The 18,275-nt window shown below is 34.9% G+C and overlaps 1 protein-coding gene across 1 annotated transcript in view; it reads right to left on the bottom strand.

Annotated features, from left to right (window-relative positions):
* The window catches only part of ADGRV1 (adhesion G protein-coupled receptor V1), a gene marked incomplete at both ends in the record, with an annotated part of 271,966 nt that extends 257,326 nt beyond the window's left edge, over positions 1-14,640 (bottom strand). The window contains 8 exons of the mRNA XM_084304820.1: positions 1,952-2,281; positions 3,069-3,339; positions 4,557-5,122; positions 7,547-7,660; positions 9,107-9,211; positions 10,350-10,445; positions 11,554-11,703; positions 14,458-14,640. Of these exons, the coding sequence (XP_084160946.1) occupies positions 1,952-2,281; positions 3,069-3,339; positions 4,557-5,122; positions 7,547-7,660; positions 9,107-9,211; positions 10,350-10,445; positions 11,554-11,703; positions 14,458-14,640 (1,815 nt within the window). The remainder of the gene's footprint in view (positions 1-1,951; positions 2,282-3,068; positions 3,340-4,556; positions 5,123-7,546; positions 7,661-9,106; positions 9,212-10,349; positions 10,446-11,553; positions 11,704-14,457) is intronic.
* Between the last annotated feature and the right edge of the window lie 3,635 nt (positions 14,641-18,275).

Raw genomic sequence — 18,275 nt, 5'->3', positions numbered from 1 at the left:
TTCAACTTGTTATCAAGAGTCTGAAGAACAGATGATGGCACTGTTTTTTTCTCCTCTTTTCTGAGCTTTCTCCTAGCGTAGGCCACAATCCTGCAATTAACAGGATGAAAGCGCACCATTGTATGGTTGTTAGCTCAGTAAACTTTCTGAAATACTACACAGCCAAAACAATTTGCACGATTTAAAGTGTATGCTTTGGTACATTTGGGATAAAGTAATAATCAATAAAGAACAGAGATTTTATTCTTTCTGCAGTGTTTCCTTTAGTACCTTTTAAAGGAGCCAGATCAAGGAGAAAAAAAAAAATGTAGTTATTTGAACCATAGCAATTAGTAGTTTATGAGCTTAATTTTCAGAGTTAATCTTCCTAGCTATACCAAAAACTGCATCTGTGATTACAGCATGTTATTTACTTGAAGGTGTCACTAAGGAATGTATCTCACATTATCTCCTGTACCTTTATTCATCCTACAGTTGCATTTGCTTCTCCTCTGCCAATTCCTGAGTCTATTCATTATTGTGCCTAAATACAACTCATTCTAAACATCTTCACTGAGATTATCATTTATTCACGATGCAGAAGGATTGTCACAGTGATAAATAGCAGTGTTTCCTTCTGCATGAGTTTCTAAATTAATTATTTGAACTGGAAATCTCCTCTGATTGAATTTGTTCAAACAAATAAGATTTTATTTATGGTTCATAGAGAAAGTACAGAAAAAAAAAAAAAAAAAAAACATGAACACATTGGAATCTACAGTTTGAAAATCCAGGCGAAGTGCTTGGAATGACTGGACATTCTGAAATATTTACAATATGTGTGTCTTGACCATAGTCAAAGGACAAAAAAAAAAAAAAAAAAAAAAAAAGACGTTGAATACATGGAATTAGACGTTTAAGAATTTTGAGGATCCCTCAGACAGCTTGCAGTCATAAAACATATTAATGTGTTCTAGTATTTCAGAAAGCAATTCCTAATCTAACTGTGAATGCCATAAATAAATAAATAAAATTGCATATTAGTTAAACAATATAACTCTGGCAAAAAAAAAAAAAAAAAATTCCTCCTTTAAGAGAATGTAGGGAGAAGGATATGGAGGGAGGAAATCTTTCAAAGGTCTTAGAAGTGCTTACAACATCTTTGGTAGACTATAAGGAAAACACAAAACCTGGCAAATTTGAAATTCATGGATATAACATCAACACCTTCAACAATGATAAAAGTTATCTTTTACAAATTCAGATAGAAAAAAAAAAGTGAGGAAAACTACTCAGGGAAAACTAGAAAAAAAATGTAAGTTTTCCTAACAAATTTATATATAGATGCAATATAATATACATTTGACCCTTTTTAATTTATGACTTAGAATAGTTCAGCTGGAAGAGCAAAGGTCACAGTATCACAGAATTGTAGGAGTTGTAAGGGACCTGGACAGGCTGGAGAGCTGGGCAGGAAGAAACCAGGTGAGGTTTAACAAGAGTAAGTGTAGAGTCCTGCACCTGGGAAGGAACAACCGCATGCATCAGTACAGGCTGGGGGGTGACCTGCCGGAGAAGGACCTGTATCAAGCCCAATTTACATTTACTTGCATGTCATTTCTGAAATTTTTCCTGCTTCAGTAATTTAATTTTAAGAACCTTATTTTTTTCACGTTCCAAGTCAGAGGCCAAGCAGAAACATGCTTCAAGGGGCAAGCAACAGCCTACACTGATCTCATTTTGATAAACTCCATGATTAATACCTGAATCCTCCTTATTTTTAAAATTTGTGTAATTACTAGTGATTAGGAATATAAAACTTTATGGCATAGTTATGAAAGCTGTCTTTTTTTTTTTTTTTTTTACAGGAATAGTCATTTACAGTCAAGGGGAAGGATCAATTATTGAATCATAGTCTTCATATTAAATAAGCTTAAAAAAAAAAAACAACAAGCACACAAAACTGAGATACCTGTATGAGGAAATGAGCACCATTTTGAAGAAATGCATCGTTTCTTATTGGTATACTCAAAGTATGATGTGTTTTTCCTTCTGGAAACAGGAGGATGCTGTTTCTAGACATGTTCAGAATGCCATCTTTTGCTCTCTCAGGATCCAGAGCTCCAGCTGGGATATACAGTGCAGTATAAACCAACTGCACATCTCCAACTGTTCCTTTCTCCCGAACAAAACTCAAGGATAAAAAGCGTCCCGTTGGATTACTTTCAATCTTCTGACTCTCCAAAGGATAAAACTTTATTACACCATAAACATCATCACTGTCCTGAATGTAAAACAAAAGCTGCAAAACAGAAAACAGCATCACTTACTCAATGCTACAGTCAATATACACCACAGTTTTCATGTTTTCATGACAGTATGTCTTGACTGTCATCATACATTTTTATCGTTACTGAATTGGCACTTGAGAAAGAAATCAGATTGACAGCCCCAAAGTATTGTTTGTGCACAAGCAGCACAGCACTGATAGCAGCAACTTTCCTGCTATGCCTCATCTATGTCAGAATGAGCTTTGAATAACTGATTTTTGGTTCAGCAGCCAAAGTGAATAATTTGAATATATTTCAGACTGAAAAAAAAATGAAAAAAATCATTTAATTCACCAAGTTCATTTCAATCGACAATTCAAAAAGCAATGTAGGGAACTGAGTCACAAAATTGTCAGTAATGCTAATTACCCCTTATTTAACAGTTCAGAGGTTAATCTTAATCACTAAGCCATCCTCTTGAAGCTGTTACTCTGTGTAAAACATTCCAGTATCTACAGCAAATAAGCAAGTGAAAATAAATGCTCAACCTTCTCTTAGCAAGCAACCAATCCAGACAGCATTTATGCAGTGATATTTATGATGGGAATATTCTAAGCTAAATGCTACTGCATTAAATAGGTCTGGCCTTGAATAATATGTTAAGCCAAAGACTTCAGATGTGGCTCCTTATACTTAGAATACATCAGCTTGCTTCACTTAAATTCAAGGGCAACTACTTCAGTTTAGCCAATCCAACATAACTGGTGAAGTCCCTAATTATTATAACCTCCTCAAAACAAGTTCTGAAATCAAACTTACCTCAGATGGTTCGCTGACTTCTGCGCCTCCCTGTATTGTATGAGCTAAGAGCTTCAGAAGATAGGGCTCTGCTTCTTCTGGTATGTTATCATCAATAACGGTCAGAGACAGCGTGACCAGCATCTGTCCTTGATCAAAATGTATCTCCCCTCTCTCTGGAACAAGGTCTGCAGTCACAGGTGAGGGATCACTGCTATTCCGAGTTATGACCCAGGTCACAGAAACATTTCCATGTGTTCCACCATTTCTTACGATTGTGATCTCTTCAAACCTATGGTTTTGAGTGAAAACAGAAATCTGTAACGTGCAATTATAATTAATATCGGTTTACTTAGTTATTTGTTCCCTGGAAGATTTATACTGACTTCAGTGGAATCAATATTAACTGCTGCTACTGACACCTGAGTCAGGACTTAAAATTTGTGAAATCATACCACACAAGTAGAATTTTCTCAGGTTGCTTATTCATGCGATAATATACCTAAAGACACGAATAATATATCTAAAGACATTAGTCAGAATTTATTTTGTTTACAGTAAGAAAGATACTATGAAGAGGAAACTTGGCATGTTTACATTTTTTCTCAGGAAAGATGTTAAATTTCAGAAACCTTTTTCTCAACTAAATTTCTACACTGTTTTATGGACTATATCAAAATATTATTATCAGGTGTGAGTGATTAAATAATTATTTTATTTAACATAAGGTGACTCAACTATTTGCCTATGTACTGAAATGCAATTTATCAATCTTTGTGACTATGGAAATGTCATGTTTCCTGTATCTGTGTATAAGAAAAAAAAAAGAAAAAAAAGAAAAAAAAAAGTGAATATTGAAGTGCTAGGATCTACATACTAGAATTTGTTCATAAAATCATAGGCTGATACATTACCTCTTTCTCTGGGGATGACCCACCATCACTAGCTAGCAGTGGACATTTTTACTGAAACTGGGAATATTGTATAGATATCAGTCCTGCCTGTAAAGATTTGTGTGGAGATTTGTTTTTAATTTATCTGTAAAATTACATATATTTAACTTATTTGGAAGTCTATGGGTATTCAGTACTTCACAGGAGACACTCACCACCATTTTTTAACCAGAGACTGACTAATATACAGTATAGACAAAGATTTACTGGGAAAGAAACCCTGAAATATATTTTCCACTTGTATGAACGGGTGTGTGGCAGTATCACAACTTCACTGATCCATCTTTTAGATTACAGGTTTTTCAGTATTTTGATGATGTCATTAAATATTTACAGTTCTTATATATAGTTCATAAATATTAAAATACTTTTGCATAATTAGACATTTTCTCCCTTGAAAATTATATATAGTTTATAATAATTACATGTTAGGTGATTTCTATATTAATTTTTCAGTAGTGATTTTATAATTACTGTCAGTGAAATCCTAAGAATGCTTTACAGTGCCAAACAAATCCCTTAACATGACGAGATACTGTTTGAAGGTCTGTAGTACCTTGAAATTTGGTCTTCATCAATGATAACAGTTTGAGCAAACAGGATACTGTTGATTGAAAGCACTCCGTAGGGTTTATCATTTGGTTGGATGGTGACGTGAACAACAGATGGATTAACCAAAATAGCATCTCCCTGTAACGTGTCCTTTAGGAGCATAATTTGGAAAGTCTCAGCAATTTCTGGTATGGCATCGTCAAGGATCTTGAATTTCATATATACTTCATGAACTAGAGGTGGGAAGACAATAGTTGTATTTGGCTGAAGATCTAGGAAGTCTAAATTGAGCTGTGCATGTGCTGTTGAATTCCCAGTTATGATGGTGTAACTGACAGAGACTTCACATTCATCAGGTCCAATTAATTTTCCGCTGTCATCCTTACCACGAACCACTTGAACTGTGAGCACATCAACTTCCTCAGGCACCATGTAAGTGCTCTGAGCAAATCGCACAGGGCTGTCATTTTTCTTAATATTAATCTGAACTGAATTCCTTGTGGTGTTGATTTCAGCCCCTCCCTCCACACTCCTGAGATGAACAACAAACAATTCATCATTTTCAGGTATCTGGAAAAATAATAATAGCAACAGGGTGTAAGTCCCATTTCAAATATATGCAGAACACTTACTTAGAAATATGTTTCATATATTTCGCAAAAAAGGGAAATAATGTAAACACTACAACCTTTTTCATATTAATATAAACAGGCAAAAAGAAACTCGCTTGCAACTTTGAAAATCCCTTCTCAAAACTGAATGTTTCCATTTTCTAAGACATACTTCTATGCTCTGGAAATACGAAAATGTGGGAAAAGAAAAATATCTTTCTGTATCTTTCCAACTAGAGAGTGTGAGGAGATCCAAACCCAACTTGTGGAAGTTGCTCTGCTTGGAAACAAGTGTTCCTGCCAGTTATTTAGTCTGACATCTTGATTTGCTGATGTTAACACAGTTTTACATCTATGCATGCCTGAAAGAACAGAGGAACAACGTATGAACACAACCTACCTTGGTCCTTTTGTTATTTGCTGCTGAGAGAAATTCCACAACAAAATTGCTTATGTGTTACTAATGGCATTGCTTTGTTATAAGGCTGATGAATCCTTTCCATGTAGTTCTGTTTACTGAGCAAAAAAAGTTCAGAATTCCCTGTGGTCCAATATTTCTTCTCTTTGACGCTCATTTGTTAATTGGCCACCCTTAGATCCTGTTTCAGGGCAAAAACGGTATGCATGCAGCTGTCTTTGTAGCTGAGGCCAATTTTGTCCTTTGTTTGACTTGCGGCACTTAAACTTGCATAATATTTTTGACTGATGCAGGTTGTGTTTTTTTTCCAACGTGAGATTTGCAAGTTCTCGGTCACCCCTCTCCTACACTACTATTTCCTATTTTATCTTATTAAAATTGATACTAACTTACGCTTGTTTTAGTTCACTAGTTCAAATATACTGTGTTCAAATACTAGTTCATATTTGCACTACAAAAATATGCATTTGACAGTCAGAATGTACATGCCATTTTAGTTGCAGATAAAATCTTAGTATCCTACATAAATAAGACATTGTGGAGCTTTCAATTGCATCATGACTGACCGATAAATACAGGAGTCAAACTTCAAATATAATAGTATAAATGATTTCCAGTGCTGCCTTGCCTCTTTAATTTTCTCTTAAACAAAGTTGCCATTCTACTCAAAAAGGAAATGTGCACAGGAAAAGTTCTATAAATGCAGAGCTGTGAAAATCAGAACTGCAGTCCCCTACCTTCTGTAAGGCTGCCCAATTCTGAAAAACACTTGTTTCATTTGTTTCCCTAACTCAGATCCTAAAAGCTCAAATTCAGTTCTGACAGTAATGCTGGATTCTTGTGAACTCCATCATCATCATCATCAATAAAAGTTTTTGTGCAAAATTCATCTTTCACAAACACTTGTGAAAGACTTTCGCAGAGTGGGAAGATTGACTAGACATACCAAATACAGATCAAGTTTTTAGAAGTTTGAGGGCATTTGTCAGAATAAAAATAAATAAAATCACATCCTCCCAAGAGAAAAGACACTAACAATTTATTTCTGTGTGAAAGTCACTGAAATATTACATTGAATCGGAAAGAGATGTTTCCACACTTCAGCACCCCAGGTTGGCACAGCTTCTTAACACTAGAGTATCAGTAGAAATGTGGAAGGACATTTTTTATAATTAACAGTAAAAAGGAAACAAGCCGCTTTACAGTTCTGTGCTCACTTCTGAAACAGACACATTTCACCATTGTTTTTTTCTAATTAATTTCTCATTAAGTTGTTTTGTATTGTATTATTTTGATGTCCCTGTTTTCCCTCTTAAGCTCATTATAAAGGAGAAGAAAGACACAAAAGGAAAGTGTGGGTATGAAAAAAGGAAAATCGCAAGTTGCAAATTAGAAGAATGTTTTCTTTACTCAGAGAAAAAAAAGAAAGCCTCACAACCTATGAGTTGTTATGTGTTTTTTGTTTGTTTGTTTGTTTTTTAATTGGCCAATCTGAAAACAGAAAAATGTTAATTATCACCTAGTATTCATGCTTTTCACAAGATTGCATGTTTGTTTCAGGAATCTTATGTATTCTTAGAAGGATTTTTTCAAATATGTTTCTACCCTAAACATATCTGAAAACAAACAAACAAAAAACTATAAATCTTTTTCAATCTGTCTTTTCCCTGTGAATATTCAATCTGTAGTATTCTTTCTTTAGTGACAAAGATAACGTGTCTCCTCAGCCAGGACATGTTCATAAACTAAAAATATTCACTGATCAGAACTAAAGATGGAGCATTAGAAAGAGCAAAAATAATAGACCAGAGAGCCAAAATTTAACATCACTTCATTAAATAGAACTGCTTTTAACCTTATTTAAGCCAAGGCTTTTTGTAACTTATTTTTTTTTGTAACTAAGTGTTTCCAGAACTGCAGTTAACCTTCTACATATCAAAGCCTAAGATGAAGCCTTGTTCCTACCTGATCATCAAGCACTGTTAAATTATAAATCAGCATTGATCTCCCAGGTGTGAATGTAATATTTCCCTTAGCTGGACTAAGGTCTTCTTCAGCTGGGTTTGGACCATCTTTTATCTGCAAAGAATTGATTTGTCTGATAAGAAGTATATAAATCTGGAATACAAATCCAGTGCAAGTACAATAACCAATATGCAGTGTGACTTGCATAACAAATGACTATCTGTTCAGCCATCTCCAACTTACAAACATGAACATTCAGTTGTGAAAATCTGCTCTTTTCTGGCAGACAGTGTAAGTCAGAACAACCACTCCGAAGAAATTCTGTATTTCCAGAATAAGAGGAAGAAAACTACTTCCATATAGGCCTATGGGGGCTCTTTATTATTTTTCTGATGCATAACTGACCCTTTCATATTACAGAAAGGATATTCATGCAAATTCAGTTTGAATCAATAGTATTTCATAATAAATTCCAAGACAAAGTAATAGTACTTACTGGTTTTGTGTCCCTTCGATCTTGACTTGTGATATTAAAGATACTAAATTTAGCAGTGAAACTCAAAATACTACAAAGCCTCTTAAAGGTCATACGGGATATTTTGTTTTGAGAACATTTTGTAAATTATTTTTCAACATACATATATAATGCTGTGAGAAAGACCTAATTAATTGTCCAGATAAAATTTACTGTACCTTAGAACAAACACATTTGCAAAAAAAAAAAAAAAAAAAAGGAAAATGCACAGAGAATCATATTCAGTACTTTAACAGTTCATGCTACATTTAGTATTAATAAAATCCAGTGCAAAGCTTTTCTAGATTAAAGCTTTGAGGTCTAGTAAGGGCCTTACCCTTCCTTAACAGGCAACTAGTACAGAAATATCTATAGGAAAGATTTTATATATAATTTTAAAGTAACTAATAGAATCTGAACTACATAAGAAAAAGTAATCAACGAAGGCAGTAATTGCATCACATTCAAATCACATACGTAAATAACAGGATAAGTATTCACCATGATTAATTATTTTGAAAGCTTTAGTTACGGGGAATTCAAGATAGAGATCAAGACACAGATGATTATAGATTATACATAGATTATAGATTATACATATATAGATTATATGATTATACAGAAATTCACCAAATCCTGAGCACTCACAGTAGAAAGTTGGGATAATCATTAAAGACTCACTTGAATATTTGTATGTAAAATAAATAAATTCTTTTTTAAATTTAGATAAGACATTTCTTATATACTTAATATGCATTATTTTCTAGTAATACATACTGATGTTGCCTCACATACCTCTCTCTCTAAATGACAGAAAATACTCGGTTTTCTCTAGTACCTCTTAAACAGTCAATTAAACAGTCAGATAATTACAGTATTTTCTATATGACAGTTAATATGAATCCATTTTATGAAACAGATCTACCTAATGTTTATGTAGGTATTTTGTCCTTCTCCCTCTTTTGCAAACACTTCAATAAATTATGATTACAACCTCTCAGATTAATCCAGCAGGCTACGGTATGAAGTCTTTTGGATAAACTCACCTCAAAAGTTATGATGACTGTCCCATAGGTTCCCCTCTCTCTAATTAGAGTGAGCGGTACAAATTCATTTCTGCCCCTGGGCTCATTCACTGTGATTAAGGCAGACTAATGAGGAAGAAAAGGAACAGACAATCAGACACAGATCAAATATCACAGCAGAATGAAGAAACTGTTACCATAGAAATACCAAACTCCCACAGACAAGTTAATCCAATCTGCAAACCAGTCCACCGATGGCATAAATTTCCTAGCAACCAATTAGTTCAGCTAATAAAAACCTTGAAAGATTTCAGATAAAAAATTATCACGTAATGCAATTTGTGTGGGTTTTGTTGTTGTTGTTTGTTTGTTTATTTCTGTAAATGAACATAGTCAACATACACAAAGCCCTCGCATATTATCACTGGTATTTTTAGGAGCTTCTACACCCATTAAAAATAGGTTTTCAACATCATGAAGTCATTTATTAGATAGCTAGCTATAAATGTACTCAGGACAATCATTTAGGTCATTGGTCACTTTTTTAGACTATTGTAGGAGACAGATTTTGAAGATATCCACTAATCCCAGGAGCAGCTTGGCTTAGTACTGTGACTCTAAAATTTTCTTATGTTCTTACGTTTTTCAGGGAAGTCCTAAACAAAATTATGTTGTCAGAATGCTGTCAATAAGGCATAGCTACTCGTTCTACTAATACAACCTCTGTATTATTGCAAATAGCATCTGCTAGAGTAACAACAGCATCTTATCCCAGAGGGTGTTATAAAATGCATATATTATGACAATGTTCCCTCAGCTTGTCAGTCAAGTATAATAAGGCTCACTACTGATGGTAAAATGTATATATTCTCAAGATTTTCAAATCACATTTTTTACCTTTAACTTTCCTAGGGTATTATTCCTCAGTGTCTTCCCTACTATATTTAGATCTTGACTTATAGATGAGGGGCAGTGAGACTGAACAACTTTAAGTAAGTTTTATCTTTAAGATGAGCAACATTGATATCCATCCAAGTGCGAGGCTCTCAGGCTATTTCTCAATACCTAAAAGCATACAGTAGTATTAAAGCTGTATATATGCATGAATTACATACATATGTATGAATTACCTCTAGAGACATTTTAAAATATGTAACTCAGAATCAGTTTTCAAGGGATTCAGTTGAATAACTAACCAGCATCTTTGAAAATTTCACCTTTATGCTTTCTAAAATTTTCATATATACCATATAAAAAGCCATACCATGTTAAAAGAAATTATTCCAAAGGCATTGTCATTTGATAAGATTGTTACAGTGACAGACTTGGGTGAGCCAAGCTTCATCTTTGCAGATGGTTTCTAAAATTAACAAAACAAAATAAGATATTAAATATGGTAAATATAGGCAAAAATAAAAACATCTTGATTTTACTGTTTTAAATATTATTCTCTGAAAATTGTATGTCTTTTTTTAAAATATTACAGTAAAATTTATTTAAAGCAACAGAATGCAGCAAAATAATTCTTCCTCATTTAGGAAGTATATTCTATATGGTCAACAGCAAAGTGCATGAAACAAACCTTTCAAAGGATTACTTGCAGTTTGCCAATCTATTAGGAATAGGGAACCAGGTTTGAAGCACGTAGCTCTGCCAAGAACTCAAAAATTATTCTTTTTTCTTTTCTTTCTTTTTTTTTTTTTTTTTTTTTTCTAGCACTTGTATAAAACTGAAACTTTGAAGCTATTTTGTGTACTGAGTTATCAACTAGAGGAAACATTATTTACAGTGTTGTAAAAATGAGCTACTACATTTACATGTCAAAAGAAGGAAAAATATAGACTTCTACACTCACTGCCAACATTTCCTGAAATGTATAAAAAGCATGATTTTTTTAATTTACAGAACTGATTTCAAAATTAGTCATGAACTGCTACCTTAAAAAAAAATATAAAATATTTTTTTTTGTGAGCTCCTCATAGAATGAATCCCATGAGATGGAACCATATGCACAGATTTATCAATGTGTTTTTTAAAAATTGGTTGTTCAAAGGGAAGTCTTGTTTACCCTCTGCAGGACTGGAAATCATTCTGCTTTTTTTGCTACTTCTACCCTTTCTTGTAGGTGCAGTGTGTAGGAAAACAGGAAAGGTTGACCTTTCACAGTCTAATTCCTTGGCACTCTAGCATAATGCCTTCAGATACCCACAACTGAATGCAGTGCTTGCTGAAGTTTCAGAATATGTCTATACTGCACAGCAACATCACATAGACTCCCACAGGAACAACAAAACTTTCTTAAAAGGAGCATAAGAACCATCCTGGCTAGTCTCCAAATTTTAGTTCTTACCTATTAAGACTCAGACCCACAAGCATGACTGCACAGAGTTCTACAGAATACCATTCATGTCTGTCAGATTACATAGCATTTTCTGGCCAAAGGGATAAATTGAAAAACTTAGACTTACTGGTAATGTCAAGTAAAATGTGAATGTCTCATCAGCCTCCGGAAGGTCATCATCACAGACAGATATATACACTGTTCGGTTTGTTTCTGTATCAGGTATAAATGCAGCTGCATATGTGTCAAAAAAGTCTCCTGTATCTTCTCCATAAAGCTACAATAAATACACAAGTGAGTGACATCTTCTTCACCTACAATCTTCTTTAATATTATTCTGGACTAATTATATGGATTTCATGCATTTTTCTATGCACATGATTCCTCCCACTGTTTACCCTGCTATTATATAGTTTATTTATAGACAGAAAGTACAAATAATAGCCTCTCGTATCCATACTAAGTAACCAGAAATAACAACACTTCATTCAGAACCACTTATGACGTGGTTCCTTAAAACTGGTTATCTTTTGCTTAATGTACCATATGACCAGTTTTTAATTAAAAGATTGTACTGAGAACAGAGCTGCACACCATGTATTAACTCACCTGAATTACACTTGCCCTAAAGTGAAACTGTCCTCTGCCTTCCTCTCTCACTCTAGGGACTAGAATAAGTTTAGTTTAACCTAGATTAATGTTTAGATTGCCAAAGATGGGCAAGCTGAATTTTAAAATGTAAAGCTCTGCTTTCACATCATTCAACAAAGGAAAAGTGCACCAAATCAAATATTAAGTAAAGTGCTTATAGGACGGATTGCAGAGCCAGTGGTGTCAAGACTGGCAAAATCTGTAGGCTAATTTTACAGTTTGAAGCTGAGATTAAATGGCATAGTCCTGGCATTTACCTGTTTTTGCAAGATTTTCTTGACTGTGACCTGATGAACTGTCAAATTCTCCAATGCATTCAGTACGTCATTTCAAAAACATCCCCATGGCTGCTACACCTTAAACTACCACCCTTATAGGCACTGACAGTTTGCACAGACCACTGTGAAAAAAAGCTATTCTTTTTTTGAGAATAATGAAATTAGAATTTCAATGAAGAGGCAACAAAGTATAGTTGATATTTTTGTGTTTGTCACCTCTCATTGGACATTTTGGCAACTGTATTTTTTAAGTATCTGAACCAACGCTAGACCTACCAAAAGACTTTTATGAAAATGGATTGTATTTTTTTTTTCTAAAGGAGATCAGGTCTAATACAAAAACTAAGTTACTCTGTTTGTTATGCCAACATATAACACTACTTTCAAACTAAAATCACATTTTCTCAAGGTTTCCTCCTTAGATGTTAATAAACTCTTAAATCCCTGCAGATCAATTTCTATTCATTGTGATTTTTAAGATACGTATTTTGAGAATAAACTGTATCACAGTATAGATACTCAGTTTCTTTTGCCTACCCACTAAAACAAATCATGAGCAGTACATCTCTGCTACTCGGCTGTGTTGTCCTTATTCACACCCAATAACATCTTACTCCATACACATACAGTTTAACACACTCTGAAGGGTTTAATCATTTAAATGGAGTACAATTGAAATCATGGTTATTAACAGCTAAAAGATAAAATCAATGATGAAAAGATAAAATCAATGATGTAAAAATAGTAACTGACCTCTCAAAGAACGGACTCAAAAAGTGGAGTAGCTATTAAAATCCTTAACTCACAGAATAACAGAATAGTTTGGCTTGGAAGGGACCTTAAAACCAATCCCCCAGCCCAGGGCAGGGACACCTCCCCCCAGCCCAGGCTGCCCCCAGCCCCATCCAGCCTGGCCTTGGGCACTGCCAGGGATGGGGCAGCCACAGCTCATCTGGGCAGCCTGGGCCTGGGCCTCACCACCCTCTGAGGGAAGAATTTCCTCCCTGTATCTGATCTAAACCTATCTTTTTTGGGTTTAAAGCCATTCCCCCTTGCCCTATCCCTACACTCCCTGACACAGAGTCCCTCCCCAGCTTTCCTGCAGCCCCCTTTAGGCACTGGCAGGCTGCTGTGAGGTCTCCCCGGGACCTTCTCCTCTCCAAGCTGAACAACCCCAGCTCCCTCAGCCTGGCTCCATGGGAGAAGGTTCTAAACTGCAGGTTCTAGAGTAATCTTGAAAATAAGAAGTCATTACATAGATGCATTTTCATTATGAATGCACAGCTAGCATCAAAACCAAACTTTGTCCTGTGCCGCTTGAGCTGGCTCCTTCAAGAAATGTTTAAACCATTTTCTTGACACCACTGACACTGACAAAAGGAATTTGCTCAGTTACAGAAACTGGGTTTGGCTTATCCAAACCATAGAATCATGGAATATCCTGAGGTGGAAGGGGGCCATGAGGATCACCGCGCCCAACTCCTGGCTTCACACAGGACCACCCAAAAATTAAACCATGTGTCTGAGCATTGTCCAAACACTTGTTGCACTCCATCAGGCTCAGTGCCATGACCTTGGGCAGCCTGTCCCAGTGCCTGACCACCCTCTGGGTGCAGAACCTTTCCCTAACCCCCAGCCTGACCCTCCCCTGTCCCAGCTCCATGCCGTCCCCTCGGGTCCTGTCGCTGTCCCCAGAGAGCAGAGCTCAGCGCCTGCCCCTCCGCTCCCTGTGAGGGAGCTGCAGGCCGCCATGAGGCCTCCCCTCAGCCTGCTCTGCTCTGGGCTGAGCAAACCCAGGGACCCCAGCCGCTCCTCATACGTCTTGCCCTCAAGACCCTTCACCGTCTCTGTTGCCCTCCTTCAGACGCTCTCTAAGAGCATCGTGGCCTTTGTATTTTGTAGCACCCAAGGCTGCACATAGTGCTCATGGTGAGGCTGCACCAGTGCAGCGCAGAGCGGGACAATCCCTTCCCTCGAACTGAAGCACTGTCCCAGCGAAGTATCACATTCCTTTTTGTTGTCTTGGTACAAGCATAAGCAACATTCAAAGCTTCAAAAATACATTAATATTTAGTGACGATACAACTGGCATGGTTTCTTACCGACACAACTGCTGTGACGTTAGCAGGCTTCCCTGTTCTCTCGATTACAAGGCGTATAACAGTTGTACTTGTTTCATTAACTACAAATTCTGTTTGTCCACTGAACTTCACTTCTGTTTCTCCAGATGTGAAATGAATGAGTAGCAATAAAAGCAAATAAACTAATAAAGAATCAGAGGGCATCCCTATAGAGAAGAAAAAAAAAAAAAAAAAAAAAGAATAATTAAAAATAAATTGTGTATCTAAAACATGTAAAACAACCTCTGTTGGCCTTACCAGTGCAGTCAACCTTTCTGGAAATGCTTCTGCAAATCCTTCAAATACCATGATTTTCTTGTAAACTTCAGAAATGAGACAAAAACAAGCACAGGTCTCAGCCACAATCAAGTTAGACAGCGTAATTATCTTCTGGATTCAATTCTGTTTTCATAATTTTAATCTAATGATATTCTAAAAAACCTATATCGATGTTTTACAAATGGAGGAATAAGTAGCTTTTAAGGAAAAAAAATATATATATATATGTATTTAAAGAAAAGCCACAACTGTTTTCATATCTAACCAACCAAAAATAACTTGAGGGTTTACAGTTCAATACTTCTTGTATTTTTTTTTTTTCCTTTTAATCTCTTTGATTCTCTTTAGAAATATAAATGAACTGGCATGAAAGGTGAAGACCTGGGTGTCTGCAGTCATCTCATAGACTGTTTTTGACATTTTATGGACCATGAAATGTTCTTAAACATTTGCATATTTACATGAGGTTCTTTTGACTGCTTATCTCATGATTCTTTCACATTCTCCTGTCATACAGAATTGCTGTGTCACATTTTACTGTGATCATAACCTTTACACAGACAGATATTTATTTTTATTTGTTTATGCACAATGTTTGGTTTTCTTTTCTCTTAAGATAAGACAACTTACACTAAGGCGGTTTATCTTTCTTACATCATAGATCAATTACATGATGTAACACATATTTTTAAGTTCCGGTGAGGTCATTAGGTATTAATACTCTTAAAGATGCATTTTTAAGAGGCTTTGGCACAACAAACTGGAAACAGATGCTATGTTATGCAGAAGCTCATATTGTGTACAGTGGGGATCAGAACTAAGCACTTGGACGTGGAATGGAGCAAATTTCTGCCATGAGATTCTGAGCAATTAATGAACAAACCAAGAGAACATTAAGACCAGAAAGTACTATGGCATGGATCTTTAATAGAACCAGTTCTTTCAGCATGTTTCTTTTAACTTGCAGTCACAATTTTATAATTTTAATTTTAAATCTCTGTACAAAAGATACAAATAATATCTGTGTGATTACATTTAAATAAATTGTCACTTTGCATAAAATTGTGCTTCCAAGTACTGTGTTTTTCAGGTTAATCTGTCAATGTCAATTGGATGAATTGTACAGAAAATACTCCATATCAATTATATTTAAGCAAAGCTGTGTTAGCAAGAACTCATCCTTATTACTTGTAACAGTTAATGAAAGTGCTGTCAGAAATGGTCAGAAGACTTTTTAAATTTATGAAAATTTCTGAAAATTACTGAAACATATTTTTTAAAGTGTATGTCAAATTTATAATCAGAAAACACTTCAGATCCAGTATGGATTTTAAGTATATGTATGTTATATGTATGCACTCAGATAACGTTTATCTTCTACTGAACAGAGAACAAACTAGTCATCAGACAACTAAAATTATCAAAGCTTCAGAAAGAATTCAGGACTTTCTTTCTTCTTACAATAAAGTCTGTCTGGATAAGGGTTAATTTTACACTGTGGGGATTCAAAAATCTGCTTTCAGACAATTAAAGAACAGACGACATAAGTTGCAAATACAGACAAGAACACTAACAGTGTCTCTCAGAATTCTTATGAAATTGGTGTGATGACAATATCAGCTGACTTTAATTACTTGCAATAAGATGTTCACCTAGCTCCACTGAACATCACCGAGGGAGTAGGTTTGCAATGAAACTCAGTGCAAAAAATCAGGGCCAACCATTGAAAAATTTTACAATGTACTTAAAATGTGTTTCATTATTTCCATCAAGAAAGTCACACAGTAAAATAATTTTGCTGCAGAACTTCACACTGCTACAAACTGAACTTTTATTACCGTGAACACGGTCATTCAAGATCTCTCTGCTTTTTATTAAGAAGTAAATGCATAACAGACTTCCAGGAACAAAGTTTTTCCTACATGGTGATCTCTGTGGTGATGTTAGTGCAAAAAAATATTACCATAAGAAGCAAAGATGAAAAATACATTACAATAAAAATCAGGACTTAAAATCCTCCACATTTCAAAAGCAGACTCTATTAATCTGCAAGATTATTATTATTATTATTTATTATTTTTTTAATGTGGAACTGCTCAGAAAAATACAAGCTTTCAAGCCTGAAAGTGAACAGTTGCGTAACCTTTGTAAACTCCTAGACAATTACACTGTCTGCAAATGCAGGCATCATCCATACTAAACTGAGGAATTTGTTGACCTTTTAGCTTCAGCTGTTACCTTGTCATAGACTTCGCAAATATCTTCCCACGGTACATGCTTCTAGTAAGTAATACTGAAAACATGATCCTTCAGGGCAAGATTACAAAGTTTAGGATTACTTGAATTCTATTACTTCTACTAGAGAGCATTCTAAAACTATAGGATTACTCCTGTGGAACAAGAGAGGTTTCACAATCATACCATCAATTATTTAGTTGGTGCATATTCTTCCTTGTTACATTATTTGTACTAAGATTTACCTTGCACAGCCTGCCAAAAGTAATTTTTACTCTGCTGACATAAACTCAGCTTTGAAAAAAAAAAAAAAAAGTAATATAGTAAATACAACATCAGACAAGATTTAGAGAATGAAGAACGAATTTATTCAAAGAGCCAAAAAGATATTTTAGGTCACAGTATTTTATTTTATTAAATATAAACTCAATTTGTGTACTAAATTCCTGGTTTTGCTACACAAATTTGTATTGGAACATAATTTGTTCCATGTTAACGGCAAAGCATAGAGTTCAGCAGAAGCCTTTGTAAAACCATGGATTAAAAAATGACTCCTCCACACCTTCCTCACCCCAGTATATTGCTGGTAATTTTGATTTTTTTTTTCAAATGAAGCTGAAGCTGTAGTTCTTGTTCACTGCTAAGTTTTGGTAAACCGTGCATTTGGAGGATCAGGCAGACTGTCCTCTTTGATTCAGTTAAATTTCATTTTTTTCAATCGAGAATATTCAGTCCAGCTATTAATAAGATTAATGAATCAAAGTCTTTTTTTTTTTTTTTTTTTTTAACAACAACTAGTAGTGGGATATCATACACCTCCAGAATATCTGCAAGTTATTATCTGCAATTCTATTACTGTGTTACTGGTTAGTAAAGCCATCCCAAATAATGGTTTGTTAAAATCATTAAAAATGATTAAAAATCATGTTTAAAATAAGTTAAAAAAAAAAAAAAAAGCATAAAAATAAGCAAAAATATAAAGCAGTATTATGTAACAAGATCTGGATGATCTCTTTAATGGGCTTATAATAAAGACACCTAGCATCAAAACCAAAGTAACTCTCCAACAAGTTACCTAGGCATTCTAATAGAATTAGAGAATTTTAAAAGTCTAAAAAGTACATTCTTCAGGATTATAATAAAAAGGCAAAGAAATCAAACTCAGTAATTGAGTAATGATCCCTAACTAATGTTTGCAATTTATAGCACTTTCTGAAGTGCAGTTATACTTCCCCTGACAAAGCAGACTCTTAGAATAGGACCCAGCATACACTGATTTAACACAG

This window comes from Netta rufina (genome assembly GCF_964035555.1).
Source record: "Netta rufina genome assembly, chromosome: Z".
In the NCBI taxonomy this organism is placed as follows: domain Eukaryota; kingdom Metazoa; phylum Chordata; class Aves; order Anseriformes; family Anatidae; genus Netta; species Netta rufina.
This window is presented reverse-complemented; position numbering and strand designations above follow the sequence as displayed.